Here is a 15,433-nt window from a genome sequence, read left to right on the forward strand (position 1 = left end):
TACCGGAGTTAATTACCGATAATTTGTTTATCTGGAGAATATATGCGTTTATATTTATAATTAGAATTATTTTTATTACAATGAACCCGTTTCGTTTCGTTGTGATTCTCCAGTGGAATGCGTTATGTGGGGGTCACGCCGGAGGGACCCGCGGTAGGTTTGTGAGCGAGTGGGGGGGGGGGGTTCCACGTCTGCGGCCCCTACCGGAAGCTTCTTTATGAATGATTAAAGTTGCATGTAAGACGTTATGTGGCTGAATGCTTTCTTCCAGCCGGCGCGCCGCCCTGTGATATGCCGACAGTGGTAGCGTGTGCTGCGCGGGTGTGCGGGGTCTATATGATTGGCTGTCAACTGCAACTCCCATCACGCTGTAACCAACACAACGATCTTCAGCAAGAAAACATGCAAGAGAAATAACTGCTCGTTAATCTGTGATGTCATGAGACCGTCCGGCCTTCTGGTGACATCGCCGGATCCAGACCTCCTTTATTCGGCCGTGTGCTGGGCATAGTGCCGTGCTACGGGGGGCTTCTCCTCTGCCCTGGGGATTATGCTATAGGGGGCTTCTCCTCTGCCCTGGGGATCATGCTACGGGGGGCTTCTCTATACTGAGGACGGCGCCATGTAGTGGGTACATCTCTAAGCAGACTGGAACAGATTGAGACAGGAACGTCGCTTAATGTAGTGCGAGACCCCCAGCCGCCCCCTGATATCTGGAGTAATCCGAAACACCACAAGCCCGCTGCTAGCCACCGTCCTAAACCAGGCACTAATCCTCTAGCCCTCTGAAACCTCTTACCCCTAGTTACTACTGCAAGAGAGCTACTACTCCCTAAGATTGTAAGCTCATGCGCGGGGCCCTCGAGACCACCATCCCTGCCAGGAACTTTGTATAAAGCACCAAAAGGGTAGATTGTAAGCTCACGGGCCGGGTTCGCACCTGATGTGTCTGTGTGTATTAATGTGTAATCGTGATGTTAACCGCCCCATTTATATTGGACAGCGCTGCAGAATTTGTTGGTCCTTAATAAATAAAAGGGTATAATAAAAAAACTTTCTAAAACCATAAAATGAGGACAGGCAGGGGGGCCGGAGACGACCGGCGGCCGGAGACGAGGACAGGCGTCAGCCACCAGCGGCCGGGGCAGGAGACGAGGACGGGTGTCAGCCGCCAGGGCAGGAGATGAGGACGGGCGTCAGCGGCCGGGGCAGGAGACGAGGAGGGGCGTCAGCCACCGGCAGCCGGAGACGAGGATGGGTGTCAGCCGCTGGGGCAGGAGACGAGGACAGGCGGCGGCCGGGGCAGGAGACGAGGATGGGCGGCAGCCACCGGCAGCCGGAGACGAGGGCGGGCTTTTTATTTCTCGTTTATTCAGATTCTCGCGTAGCCGCACGTGAAGCGGTTTGGACAGAAGATTCCCGCAGCGTAACGTCTCACTTGGAGGCATCGGTCTACCTCGTGGACGTGCGCATGAGACCCGGCATCAGAGGAAGCTCCTGCTCTCACTAGGACATCTCCGATGTTCCCATAAAATATACAGCCGTCCCACCATGGAGCGAGGGATTTCCCAAAAAGTGGGACAAGACACCCACAACAAATCCCACCGCAGTCCAGCTCATCGTACCCCATTTCCCGTAGTGAAGTCTGACCTGGTCAGACCTGGCGGACAAAGGAACCAATCCAGTGTCTCCCTGCCAGGGCTCCCTCCACTCGGTGAAGCTGTGGCCGGTCTCCCCAGAACCAGAATTTTGGGGGCTCATATGATCTGAACCCAGGCTGATGCCCCCCCACGGTCTTCTACGTCTATCCATCGGAGGAGACGACACATTCCTCTCTCAAGTCAAGTCCATCGCTGCTGAGGCTACAGGAGAAAAGGAGCAACTTCTTCCCTCCGACCGCACTCACCGGCCCTGTTGGAAAAATACTTATGTTATCGAAAATATTATTTGCTTACATATAAGGAAGTAGAAAATGTCATGTCCATGATATATGCACCAGTCCCCGCCAACACGCTTCCTCTATAATATTCTATATATATATATAGAATAAAAGGTCAAGTCTGGGCCATTTTTAATTATGCAGCTTAATAGGTGTAACCTGCTTGAAAAGTAACCAATCATAATGATGCATGCTATTACAAGTAGATAAGATGCTATATAAACCATGTAATCTAAACATATAATCAGACAATGCTTCGACTTTTGTGTGTTATGTGCCTTGTCTCGATTATGCGCATGATCTAAATAAAGGAAAACTCTTTCTCAAGAGAATTCGACCATTAATTCGACCAACATTTTGGTGCCCCGTGTGAGGAGGTCCTGACCGGAGACAGGGACGACGGTCCTGAGGAACCGCACCTCAAGAATCTGCATCTGGGGTAATAAAAGTCCTCCAGCTAAGATTGCTGTTAATCAGAGGCACTTCGCGACATCGTCCCTGAAACCGGCAGCGTCCTCCCGAAGATTTAGTACGGTCTTCTCTTCAGAAATGTGAGTAGGAAAATATTTCTGGTAAATATTATAAGAGGTCAAAGTCTGTCAGGGACTACTGAAATAAATAACTGCGTATGCATTCGATAATAAGAAATAGTACTTGGAGTAATGAGACTGATCAGGAGAAATGTGCACAGGTAGTTAGTCATTATTTTTGTGATAACGAATTGTTGTTTGTAATTGTGACAATACTGTTGATGTTGGTTGCGGCTTGTATTATTGTGAAAGAGTATCACAAGACCTTAAAGAGAAGAGCTCTTATGGTCCAGGGACAGCTATACCAACCCATGTCACAAATCTTGTCTGAATGAATCTGTGTGAATGACTGTTCAGGAGTCCTTTACGGCGAACGAACAGTTAATAAGGTTGTTGTTAATACGCCCCCCGGCATTTGTGAGAAGCTCTCTGTGATCAAGTGCTGGGATTGCAAGTGAACAACTTCGCTGCGAGAGTGATTTTCCTGCCTCTCCTGTCTAGGAACGGTATCTTATAAATACCAAGAGCTCTTTGTTTAACCCTGTCCAGATGTGGTATCTTATAAATACCGAGGGCTCTTTGTTTCACTCTGTCTAGAAGCGGTATCTTATAAATACCGAGGGCTCTTTGTTTCACTCTGTCCAGACGTGGTATCTTATAAATACCAAAAGATTTTCCTTGTTTTCTGCTTTGCGGTGAGATTGTATCATGGGGAAATCCCACAGTAAGGGAAAGAAACAAAAGGATGAGAGTGTTTTCTTGTGGATAAAGAAAAAAACCACTGAAAGGAGACAAACAGTTCATGTACAAACTTAATCCAGAAAATGTTAAGTATTGTAAGAGATGGAAAAGCAAATTTGATTTTGATTGTAAATTAACTGAAAGGGGATGTATAACCTTACTTGATAAAATCAAGGAAAAGGGTTCCTCCAAATATGGGAAAAATGGGAAAGAGGTTGCAGAAAGGTGGCTTAGAGAAGCACACATAAGAAATCAGGCTATAGAGCTAAAAAAGGCACAACAAATACTAATGTTAAAAGAAAAGGAGGATGACAATTTAACGTTGGCGGCGAAACAGCAGAATAATCCATCTGTTGCTGAAGCCCCTTCCCCTCCTACTTTGCAACCTGTGGTAACGGATAACAGTCCAAAGGATGTGGTTAATTTGTCTCCGCCTGTACTGGAACGTATTTATCCAGATCTTAGAGAGTTAAACCCAAGTAACCCTATCACTACTGTTTCTGTGATTCACCCTGTACCTACTCTGCCCCCAGAATACTCTGGCCCAGTCACCAGAGCAATGAATCGAATAATTACTAATTGTCAGGCAGGAGCTGATTATATCAGGCAATTTGAGAAAAATGCTATAGATGGTCAATATCCTATGATAGAGGTACCAAACCCAATGGGTGGACAAGAGGATGGTCACGGTAATAAACATCCATTAACCATGTAGGTGCATAGAACATAAACAGAGAAAGATATTAAAAAACAAAACAAAAAACTACTGAACATGTAAAAAGTCCAAAAGAGGATCCTCGACAGTTTGGTGAGGATATATGAGGGCTCTGTAACAGTTACCGATTAAATGGTGAAGAAATAGAAAGAGCGTGTCGAAGGGTTTTGGGATCAGATTGGAGTTCAGTAGAACGGAACTGGAATGGGTACGATAATGCGGGACAACCCCTCCCATGGGGTCATGTTGATTTAATTAACCGTTTAAACACTTTCATAACTGCTTGTACGACCAGATGGGCTCGTAGAACAAATTGGATGGAGATAAACAGATGTACGCAGAAGGATGGGGAGGATGTGGATCAATATTTTTATCGACTGAAAAAGGTCTTTGATATCTATGGTGGTTTAACCCCACCTCCCGATCCAGATCCAAATTCTGCTTATGAGCAGCAGTTGAAAAATGCGTTTGTGTCTGGGACGCGTAAAGAGATAAATGCGTATGTCAGTAAATATATGGTTAACCTCCGTACTGTGTCGTTGAATGATGTGTTGGAATATGCTAAGCATTCTGAAAAGTGGCACAAAGAAAGGGAGAAAAAGAAAGTGAGAGTAATGTTAGCGGGAGAGGAGTATGAAGGAACGTTGACAGGGAATAACGAAAGAGGAAGAGAGAGATTTCGAGGTCGTGGCCGGGGCAGAGGGTCATACCGAGGTAGAAGAGGTAGTGGTGATAGACGGTCACGTGGATGTTATAATTGCGGAAAGGAAGGTCATTGGGCGAAAGAGTGTCCCGAGCCAGACAAGAGAAAGCAGAACTCCCCAGAGCAATGACCAATACAGGAAAAAGAGACGTTGGATCTCAGTAATGTTCATGATGTGTTGTTATTGTCAAACTTGCCTGAAATTGATTTAATTGTAAATAACAAACGTGTAACATTTTTGGTTGATTCAGGGGCTTCGCGAACCCTATTGAATTATCCCACCTGCACGGGCATACAGAAAGGGACTGGTAAAATTCACATAAAGGGAGTAAATGGGAGGACACATACCGAAAGCTTATCTGTTCCCCTCCAAATACAACATCCAGAGTTTGGAAAAATAATTACCGCCAGTGTAATATTATCTGAGGTATGTCCCGTAAATCTCCTGGGAAGAGATCTGATTAGAGAGTTGGGAGTGCACATTGCACCCGTGGGAGACAAGTTTGATGTTACGGTGGGAAGAAGAAATAACTATCAAAGACGGCATGATCGTTACTATTATGCCTTGAACATAGATTTTACTGAAAATAAGGGAAACATAATACAGGTTTTGAAACTTGTACGTAAGACATTTGAGACCTGTGATTATTTACAAGTTCAACATTCAAATAATTTTCATTGTACAATGTATAAAGAAAACAGCAGGAGGAGACGAGTATTATGAATCACACTTAAAAGACAAACGAAATACCGTAATACAGACAGAATATTTTTACTGGACAGACAAAGGACAAGGGACATTATCTTGTATATTAACCCCCCTGAATGACCACACTTTTTTAAAGGTATAACACCACATTTGTCTCTGTGTAAACAGCAAACTGATCAGTGGAAGTCTGTGGGAGATATGGTGTTGCGATGTGAGATTAGTCACTCGTGGAAAAGGGATAAAGGAAAAGCTGAACTAATCAAGGCAGGTAAATTATCTAATTATTTATTAGCCCAGGCGGCTGAGTTAACGGCTCTCATAGAGGCATGCAAGTGGGCAGTAGACAAACGAGTAAATATCTATACCCACAGTCAATATGTGTTTTCTACTATATATGTGTTTGCACAACAATGGAAAAATAGAGGTATGATTACCTCCACAGGGAAACCGATAAATCATAGAGCCCTGATTGAAGAACTATTAACGGTTATACATCTACCAAAAGAAGTAGCTGTAATAAAGTGTGCAGCCCATACCAACAGCAAAGATCCTATAGCATTAGGCAATAACCGTGCAGATATTGAAGCAAAAAGGATTGCTCAAGAGATGTTTGCCATAATCACTCACGATATACAAATTGATCACCAGGTTTTGTATGATATGCAGCAGGCTGCCCCTATGTCTGAAAAGCGATATTGGCAGTCTAAACAAGCCACTCTATGTAACAAAATTTTTCACATTAACAACAAACCAATATTGCCGAAATCATTGTTTCGCTATGCAGCCTTATTGAGTCATGGGCTGAGCCATGTCTCAACAGGAGGGATGGTAGCCATCATAGATAAGGTATTTACAACATTCAGATTTCAAAATTACTCTAAAAAATTTTGTGCTAATTGTCTTATCTGTGCTCGATATAATCCACAGGGAAATCTCAAACCTGCTATTGGGAAGTTCCCCAACCCCGAGTATCCGTTTCAACATATTTGCATGGATTATATTGAACTAAACAAATGTGAAAATATGAGATATTGCCTAGTTATTGTTGATGCATTAACTAAATGGGTAGAAATATTCCCAACAGCCCACGCAGATGCAGATACAGTAGCTAAGGTCATGATAAAAGAAATCATTCCTAGATTTGGAATACCAGAAAGAATATACAGTGACAATGGGCCTCATTTTGTCAATCAACTAATCTCCAGATTTACACAAGTATTTGGTATACAATTAAAGAATCATTGCGCCTATCATCCTCAGTCAGCAGGGTTGGTAGAAAGAAACAATGGAACAATAAAGAATAAATTAAAAAAGACTATGGCAGAAACTGGGAAGAATTGGGTTTCTTGTCTACCTATGGTAAAATTGAGTATGCGTATTACACCTAATAAGCAGGGTCTCACCCCATTTGAAATAATGTACGGGAGACCCTATAGTTTGCCACAGATAAAGGTAAAAGAGGCAAATGATGAAAGAGAATTAACCCTAGCAGATTATATGGCAAAAATGCTGAATACCAGATCAATACAAACTGTGAATTCTCTTCCAGAGACACAAGAGCCAATTCCTGAGAAATTGAGCGTTGGAGATTGGGTACTAATAAGGATAATCAAACGAAAGAATTGGTCATCACCGAGGTGGGAAGGACCGTACCAAGTACTACTAACCACCCCCACGGCATGTAAGATAGCTGAGAGGAGTTGTTGGATACATCAGTCGCACTGTAAGAAGGTAACACCACTTGCTGGTAGTCACTCATTAAGTCTGGGTACAAAGGGGGGTCCAGACGATAGGTTGGACTCGTCTCAAGCCAGTGAAGAAATCCATTCCCCAAACCCTGAGTTGACGGCCAGGTAGGATGAAGGGGTGGTGCCTGCTTATAGTTTATTGGGTAGTGACTGATGCTATTCCTTTTTTTATTAAAAAGACTGAGTGGAATGAGAACAAGAAAGTGACCAAATGGGAAAATACCAAAGCACAAAATCTGACTTTTTCATTAACAGGAGATAGTTCCATTGAAATTGATCTGTGTAAAATGATTCATTGTAAAAATATTGGGCAAGCAAGAAACTATGCTAAGGCCAATGTATATATATATATATGCTGAATGCCTGAAAAGCCCCCTGGAAAACAAAGCATAACATCATGTCTTGGTTGGGATTATGCTATGTGGACAACAGCTAGTCGAAATTTGGGATATGATATGCCCAGGGCAAGAGCGAGTAAAATCAAAATCTGTAAAAAGATTACAATCTGAATGTAAAACCTTTAATAATTGTAATAAATTGTTATTTACTTTAAAGGAACCTATGAAGACGGATGAGAGACTATATACTATAGGTGTGTGGGTTTCCAATAGAGACCTGCAGGGAATTTTCTTTTTGTCTTTTCCAGAAAATAAGGTCCAAGCAGAAACAGAGTTTCAGATCCAGGAAGAAAGATATATCGAGGAAATTGAGACAGGGGTAATTCCGTATACCAGTTTGAGTTCTATTGATCAAATTGCCCTGGAAGCAGGATTTCATGGAGATAACGTTTGGTTGGAATGGCTTCAATTTACTGTAAAAAGTCTAAACAAAGAGAATTGTATAGTCTGCGCAGAAGCCCGTCCGCAGTTGGCTACGGTGCCATTTCCATTAACAGAAGAGAATGATCCAGTCGGATTTGACTGCATAATAAAGCTCTTTGATGAGACTTATGCCCCACCTGGAAATGGAACTTGTCATACATTAGACTTGTTGTTTCCCAAGGTTAAAAGGGCTCAATTACCTCCAACAGTGCAAATATATGAGGGAAATTACACCTGTATGAAACTTCAGGGTGATAGCAGCTATTTCGATTATAAAGATTTGTCTAATTCACTATGTGTCGAGACTTTCTCCACAGGACTGCGACAGCCAACCCAGATGAGAGCAGATATTTGGTGGTTATGTGGAGACCGGAAAATAAGACCTTTTATCGATCCCAGAGGAAAAGGAAAATGTGCTGTAATACAGCTCATTGTACCTTTAAATTTGTTGACCTCACGGAAGGAACCAACCTCAAGGCCGAAAAGATCAATACAACCACAAGGATCGTTTGATGATCGAATATATATTGATGAAATTGGAGTACCATGAGGAGTTCCAAATGAGTTCAAAGCCCGAAACCAAATTGCTGCAGGTTTCGAATCAATCATTTTCTGGTGGAGTACAATAGCAAAAAACGTGGACTGGATAAACTACATCTATTATAATCAACAGCGGTTTGTGAATTATACTCGAGATGCTATTAAAGGAATACATGAGCAACTGGATGCGACCTCCCTTATGGCCTGGCAGAATCGAATGGCCTTGGACATGCTATTGGCCGAGAAAGGGGGCGTGTGCAAGATGTTCGGGAACCAATGCTGCACCTTCATACCAAATAATACCGCCCCTGATGGGAGCATCACCAAAGCCCTCGAAGGACTAACATCCTTATCAAATGAACTTGCCGAGAATGCAGGAATACATAATGTGTTCACCTCTTGGTTAGAAGGATGGTTCGGGCGATGGTCAGGAATGATAACGTCCGGAATAATTACTATCACTATAGTAGCCGCAGTATTGATATTCGGAGGATGCTGTTTTATTCCATGTTGCCGAGGACTTTTGAATAAGACAATTGATAAAGTTGTAAATCAGACTATGTACTCCCTGGTCGACAAAGAAGAATGTGATCAATTATTAAGAGTATCTGAGACTCTACATATTAATGACGTTGTTGATATGAAAGATAAATTATCAGTGTTAATGACCGATACTGAAGATGAAGAGTCTGATATTTAATAATATTTTGATAAACAGGAGGGAAATGTTGGAAAAATACTTATGTTATCGAAAATATTATTTGCTTACATATAAGGAAGTAGAAAATGTCATGTCCATGATATATGCACCAGTCCCCGCCAACACGCTTCCTCTATAATATTCTATATATATATATAGAATAAAAGGTCAAGTCTGGGCCATTTTTAATTATGCAGCTTAATAGGTGTAACCTGCTTGAAAAGTAACCAATCATAATGATGCATGCTATTACAAGTAGATAAGATGCTATATAAACCATGTAATCTAAACATATAATCAGACAATGCTTCGACTTTTGTGTGTTATGTGCCTTGTCTCAATTATGCGCATGATCTAAATAAAGGAAAACTCTTTCTCAAGAGAATTCGACCATTAATTCGACCAACAGGCCCCATCCGCACTCACCGGCCCCATCCGCACTCACCGGCCCCGACCAGCTGCATCCTCCTCATTTTCCTGTTGTTCCGGAGAGCGGACGGCCCCCGGAGCCACCAGCCGGCCTCCAAATTACAAAAAAGTTTTATCATTGGGGTCTCTTCAGTGAAGGAGAGTTCTGTTTCTTCTACATTCATTATACATCATGAAGGCCTAACCCCAGTCAGCTACTGCTGCAGGAGGACCCCGTATAATGTATAAATCAGTAAGATTGGGGTAGGTTTCCCTGTGGAAGACCCTGAACACCTGCCTGATGGATCTGGACCCCAAGGTGGTCGGGAGGGGTTCTTCCAGCAGCGAAGGCAGGACCCATCAACCCCCCCTTATAGCCACATAAAGATCCAATCACAACGCAAACAGCGAAAAAAACCCTTTATTAATTTCCGCCCGCTGGGGGTCCATCTGCAGCCGCTGCACGCGGTTACAAGGAGGGGAACGTAACTCTAAAATACTCCGACAAGATTCCCTCGATCTCGTCCGGCTCGTAATCTCTGACCATAACGGAGCGGCCATTATCTGCTCCTCGGATCATCGCGGAAAGGACTGGAATAAAAAAGAAAAGTGAGATTCTGTAACTCAGGTCTCCCGGGGCAAGCGGAGACAACCAATACAGTACCCTTCGGTGAGACGGGCGCGGGAAGGGTACGATACCCGGGGGTTAAATCAGAAAGCTGGAGTTTACTGGGTTTGGGAAGACCAAGCGGCTCTTACTGGGGCGAGGTCACTGGGGCAGCAGCGGCTCTTACTGGGGCGACAGCTCTTACTGGGGCAAGGCCACTGGGGCAGCGGCTTCTCCCTATTAAGCTGTGTACGGCGCTCAAAGGGTGCGCTCCGGATACTTTTGGGGGTGACTGAGGATAAAATGGGATTTACCAGCGAGGCAGGAAGCTCCGCTGAGACCTTGTTTCCCGCGGTAAGCAGAGCGCAGAGGAGCCGGAAAGACGCTTTAAAGGCAGGTGGATTCCACATGTTCACCGCCCTTCATGGCCTGCCGGGGGTAGGGATGGACGCCGGCCCCCGTCGACCGCACTCACCTCTCCCGCAGGACGGTCTGAAGAGACACAGGATCTTCTTGTTCATGTCCACGGCCCGACCCAGCTCATATCCCACCCCGAGAGACGGCTGGGACACCTCGGCCACCACCACTGCAGGGGAGATACAACGAGACCCCCGTCACGCAGAGGGAACCGCGCGGAGACACGACGAGACCCCCGTCACACAGAGGGAACCGCGCGGGGACACGACGAGACCCCCCCGTCACGCAGAGGGAACCGCGCGGGGACACGACGAGACCCCCGTCACGCAGAGGGAACCGCGCGGGGACACGACGAGACCCCCGTCACGCAGAGGGAACCGCGCGGAGACACGACGAGACCCCCGTCACGCAGAGGGAACCGCGCGGGGACACGACGAGACCCCCGTCACACAGAGGGAACCGCGCGGAGACACGACGAGACCCCCGTCACGCAGAGGGAACCGCGCGGAGACACGACGAGACCCCCCGTCACGCAGAGGGAACCGCGCGGGGACACGACGAGAACCCCCGTCACGCAGAGGGAACCGCGCGGGGACACGACGAGACCCCCGTCACGCAGAGGGAACCGCGCGGGGACACGACGAGACCCCCCGTCACGCAGAGGGAACCGCGCGGGGACACGACGAGACCCCCGTCACGCAGAGGGAACCGCGCGGAGACACGATGTGAAGACCCCCGTCACGCAGAGGGAACCGCGCGGAGACACGACGAGACCCCCGTCACGCAGAGGGAACCGCGCGGGGACACGACGAGACCCCCGTCACGCAGAGGGAACCGCGCGGAGACACGACGAGACCCCCGTCACGCAGAGGGAACCGCGCGGGGACACGACGAGACCCCCGTCACGCAGAGGGAACCGCGCGGAGACACGACGAGACCCCCGTCACGCAGAGGGAACCGCGCGGGGACACGACGAGACCCCCGTCACACAGAGGGAACCGCGCGGAGACACGACGAGACCCCCGTCACGCAGAGGGAACCGCGCGGGGACACGACGAGACCCCCGTCACGCAGAGGGAACCGCGCGGAGACACGATGTGAAGACCCCCGTCACGCAGAGGGAACCGCGCGGAGACACGACGAGACCCCCGTCACGCAGAGGGAACCGCGCGGGGACACACGGAGACCCCCGTCACGCAGAGGGAACCGCGCGGGGACACGACGAGAACCCCCGTCACGCAGAGGGAACCGCGCGGAGAGACAATACGCGGCTGAGTGACACTCACCATCGGCCTCCCTCAGCCACGCCACGTCACGGTCATGGATGAACCGGTCCCCGCGCTCACCGGCTTCCTCCCCTAAACAAGAAGGACCAATATTAACCCTTTCCGCCTCAAAACACATGTCCACGTTAACCCTTTCCAACAGCCCCGAATGGGGCTGCGATACCAGGGGGGACTTATTAGCAATTGGTAATGTCATTAATCAGGGGTACGGGGGGTAATAATGTTATTAATTAGGGATATTTGGGGTATTAACGTTCTCAGTCAGGGCTGTTGGGACTATTCATGTCACCAATAGGGGTTATTTTTGGGGTCATATTGACGCTACTGCCGGTGCCCCGTACCGCTGGCGATGTGCTCGGTTAGTACCCGGCCATATTCCTGCAGCAGAGCGATAATCCGTGCGTACAGCTCCCGGTCCCCTCCCCCACCCCGGATGCTCCCGCAGAAATAGACCCGCAATTCCGCCATTTTGGGATTGGCAACTTCGTGACCGGGGCTTTTGGCGGGAAAATGCCGCTCCCGGCACGCTCTGCTGCTTTTCGCAGAAGGACCGAAACTCCCAGCAAGTTCAGCCAGCACCAAGCCTCTTTCCAGCAGCTGGACTACTCCTAGAACCCTCAGCCAGCAGGGCATGATAAGAATTGCATTCCCACAATTCCTAAATGTGCACCTCTACCCCACATGTCGCCGGGGCAGTAAATTCCGGATCCTCAGCCCCTGTCCCCAGGTCTCACATGCAAAGTGCTGCCCCCTGCAGGGTGTGGGGTAACAGACTGACTCTCAGGTTATTCTGCCCGCGACCTGCAGGGGGCAGTAACGAGCCAAAAGGGTATATGTGTCCTGGAGGCAGATAAAGCTGAGGCTTTTGGACTGGACCTGGGGGGCAAATTCCTCCGTACCCCACCTTCATGGAACTCACGGCCGATGGAGTCACCCCGTGTAATGCCCAGGCCCCCAGTGGCACAGGATCTGCCCCGCGTGTGGTAATAAAGGTACCGGCTGTCTCTGGTGAATACCCCGGTCACACCTGATCCAAGTGCAAACGCTTCTCCTCCCAAATATAAACATATACCCCCCCCCCAAGGACAAGTGTTACCCCGTGAGGGCGGCAAATGTACGGATCACCCAAATCTGGCCCGTATCCGGCCCGCGGGGCGTCTCAGTCTCTATTCCCCGTATCTCGCCCCGGGACACATTGTGTAATTGCTGTATAGCGTTAGTGTTGTGTTACATTGTATAATTGCTGTGCTGTATAGTGTTAGTGATGTGACATATGGTATAATTGTTGTGTAGTATATGATGTATGTTGTGTTATGTTGTATAGTGTGTGTTGTATAATTGTTGTGTAGTATATGTTGTGTTTTGTTGTGTAGTATATGATGTATTTTGTGTTATGCATTGTATAATTGCTCTGTAGTATATGATGTATGTTGTGTTATGTTGTATGGTATGTGTTGTGTAATTGCTGTGTAGTATATGATGCATGTTGTGTTATGTTGTATAGTATGTGTTGTGTAATTGCTGTGTAGTATATGATGTATGTTGTGTTATGTTGTATAGTATGTGTTGTATAATTGCTGTGTAGTATATGATGCATGTTGTGTTGTATAATTGCTGTGTAGTATATGATGTATGTTGTGTTATGCTGTATGGTATGTGTTGTGTAATTGCTGTGCAGTATATGATGTATGTTGTATAGTGTGTGTTGTGTAATTGCTGTGTAGTATATGATGTATGTTGTGTTATGTTGTATGGTATGTGTTGTATAATTGTTGTGTAGTATATGATGTATGTTGTATGGTATGTGTTGTATAATTGTGCTGTATATGATTTATGTTGTATAGAGTGTGTTGTATAATTGTTGTGCTGTATATGATGTATGTTGTGTTATGTTGTATAGTATGTGTTGTATAATTGCTGTGCTGCATATGATGTATGTTGTGTTATGTTGTATGGTATGTGTTGTATAATTGCTGTGTAGTATATGATGTATGTTGTGTTATGTTGTATAGTATGTGTTGTATAATTGCTGTGTAGTATATGATGTATGTTGTGTTATGTTGTATAGTATGTGTTGTGTAATTGCTGTGTAGTATATGATGTATGTTGTGTTATGTTGTATAGTATGTGTTGTATAATTGCTGTGTAGTATATGATGCATGTTGTGTTGTATAATTGCTGTGTAGTATATGATGTATGTGTTGTGTAATTGCTGTGTAGTATATGATGTATGTTGTGTTATGTTGTATAGTGTGTGTTGTATAATTGCTGTGTAGTATATGATGCATGTTGTGTTATGTTGTATGGTATGTGTTGTATAATTGCTGTGTAGTATATGATGTATGTTGTATGGTATGTGTTGTATAATTGTGCTGTATATGATTTATGTTGTGTATTGTGTGTTGTATAATTGTTGTGCTGTATATGATGTATGTGTTGTATAATTGCTGTGTAGTATATGATGTATGTTGTGTTATGTTGTATGGTATGTGTTGTATAATTGCTGTGTAGTATATGATGTATGTTGTATGGTATGTGTTGTATAATTGTGCTGTATATGATTTATGTTGTGTATTGTGTGTTGTATAATTGTTGTGCTGTATATGATGTATGTGTTGTATAATTGCTGTGTTGTATATGATGTATGTTGTGTTATGTTGTATAGTATGTGCTGTATAATTGCTGTGTAGTATATGATGTATGTTGTGTTATGTTGTATGGTATGTGTTGTATAATTGCTGTGTAGTATATGATGTATGTTGTGTTATGTTGTATAGTATGTGTTGTATAATTGCTGTGCTGCATATGATGTATGTTGTGTTATGTTGTATGGTATGTGTTGTATAATTGCTGTGTAGTATATGATGTATGTTGTGTTATGCTGTATGGTATGTGTTGTATAATTGCTGTGCTGCATATGATGTATGTTGTGTTATGTTGTATGGTATGTGTTGTGTAATTGCTGTGCAGTATATGATGTATGTTGTATAGTGTGTGTTGTGTAATTGCTGTGTAGTATATGATGTATGTTGTGTTATGTTGTATGGTATGTGTTGTATAATTGTTGTGTAGTATATGATGTATGTTGTATGGTATGTGTTGTATAATTGTGCTGTATATGATTTATGTTGTATAGAGTGTGTTGTATAATTGTTGTGCTGTATATGATGTATGTTGTGTTATGTTGTATAGTATGTGTTGTATAATTGCTGTGCTGCATATGATGTATGTTGTGTTATGTTGTATGGTATGTGTTGTATAATTGCTGTGTAGTATATGATGTATGTTGTGTTATGTTGTATAGTATGTGTTGTATAATTGCTGTGTAGTATATGATGTATGTTGTGTTATGTTGTATAGTATGTGTTGTATAATTGCTGTGTAGTATATGATGTATGTTGTGTTATGTTGTATAGTATGTGTTGTGTAATTGCTGTGTAGTATATGATGTATGTTGTGTTATGTTGTATAGTATGTGTTGTATAATTGCTGTGTAGTATATGATGCATGTTGTGTTGTATAATTGCTGTGTAGTATATGATGTATGTGTTGTGTAATTGCTGTGCTGC

The 15,433-nt window shown here is 44.8% G+C and overlaps 1 protein-coding gene across 1 annotated transcript; it reads right to left on the bottom strand.

Moving 5' to 3' along the window:
- Positions 1–10,023: 10,023 nt before the first annotated feature.
- Positions 10,024–12,497, bottom strand: DNPH1 (2'-deoxynucleoside 5'-phosphate N-hydrolase 1). The gene is made up of 4 exons (XM_089503383.1): positions 12,209–12,497; positions 11,865–11,936; positions 10,637–10,747; positions 10,024–10,145 (listed from the first exon to the last, which is right to left on the bottom strand). Exons 1-4 carry the CDS (start codon positions 12,495–12,497, stop codon positions 10,024–10,026), a joined length of 594 nt encoding a protein of 197 aa, XP_089359509.1.
- Between the last annotated feature and the right edge of the window lie 2,936 nt (positions 12,498–15,433).

Source organism: Sceloporus occidentalis, unplaced genomic scaffold, assembly GCF_023333645.1.
Source record: "Sceloporus occidentalis isolate IW3139 unplaced genomic scaffold, rSceOcc1.0.p SCAF_231, whole genome shotgun sequence".
Lineage (NCBI taxonomy): Eukaryota > Metazoa > Chordata > Lepidosauria > Squamata > Phrynosomatidae > Sceloporus > Sceloporus occidentalis.

Excerpts from the sequence above, each read along its gene's own strand:
- DNPH1 (XM_089503383.1), bottom strand. The coding sequence starts at position 12,497 with ATGCCCTGCTGGCTGAGGGTTCTAGGAGTAGTCCAGCTGCTGGAAAGA. Across the intron at positions 11,937-12,208 it reads ACTAACCGAGCACATCGCCA|GGGAGGAAGCCGGTGAGCGC; the intron begins GCGGTACGGGGC and ends CTTCTTGTTTAG. Across the intron at positions 10,146-10,636 it reads CAGACCGTCCTGCGGGAGAG|TCCTTTCCGCGATGATCCGA; the intron begins GTGAGTGCGGTC and ends TTTTTATTCCAG.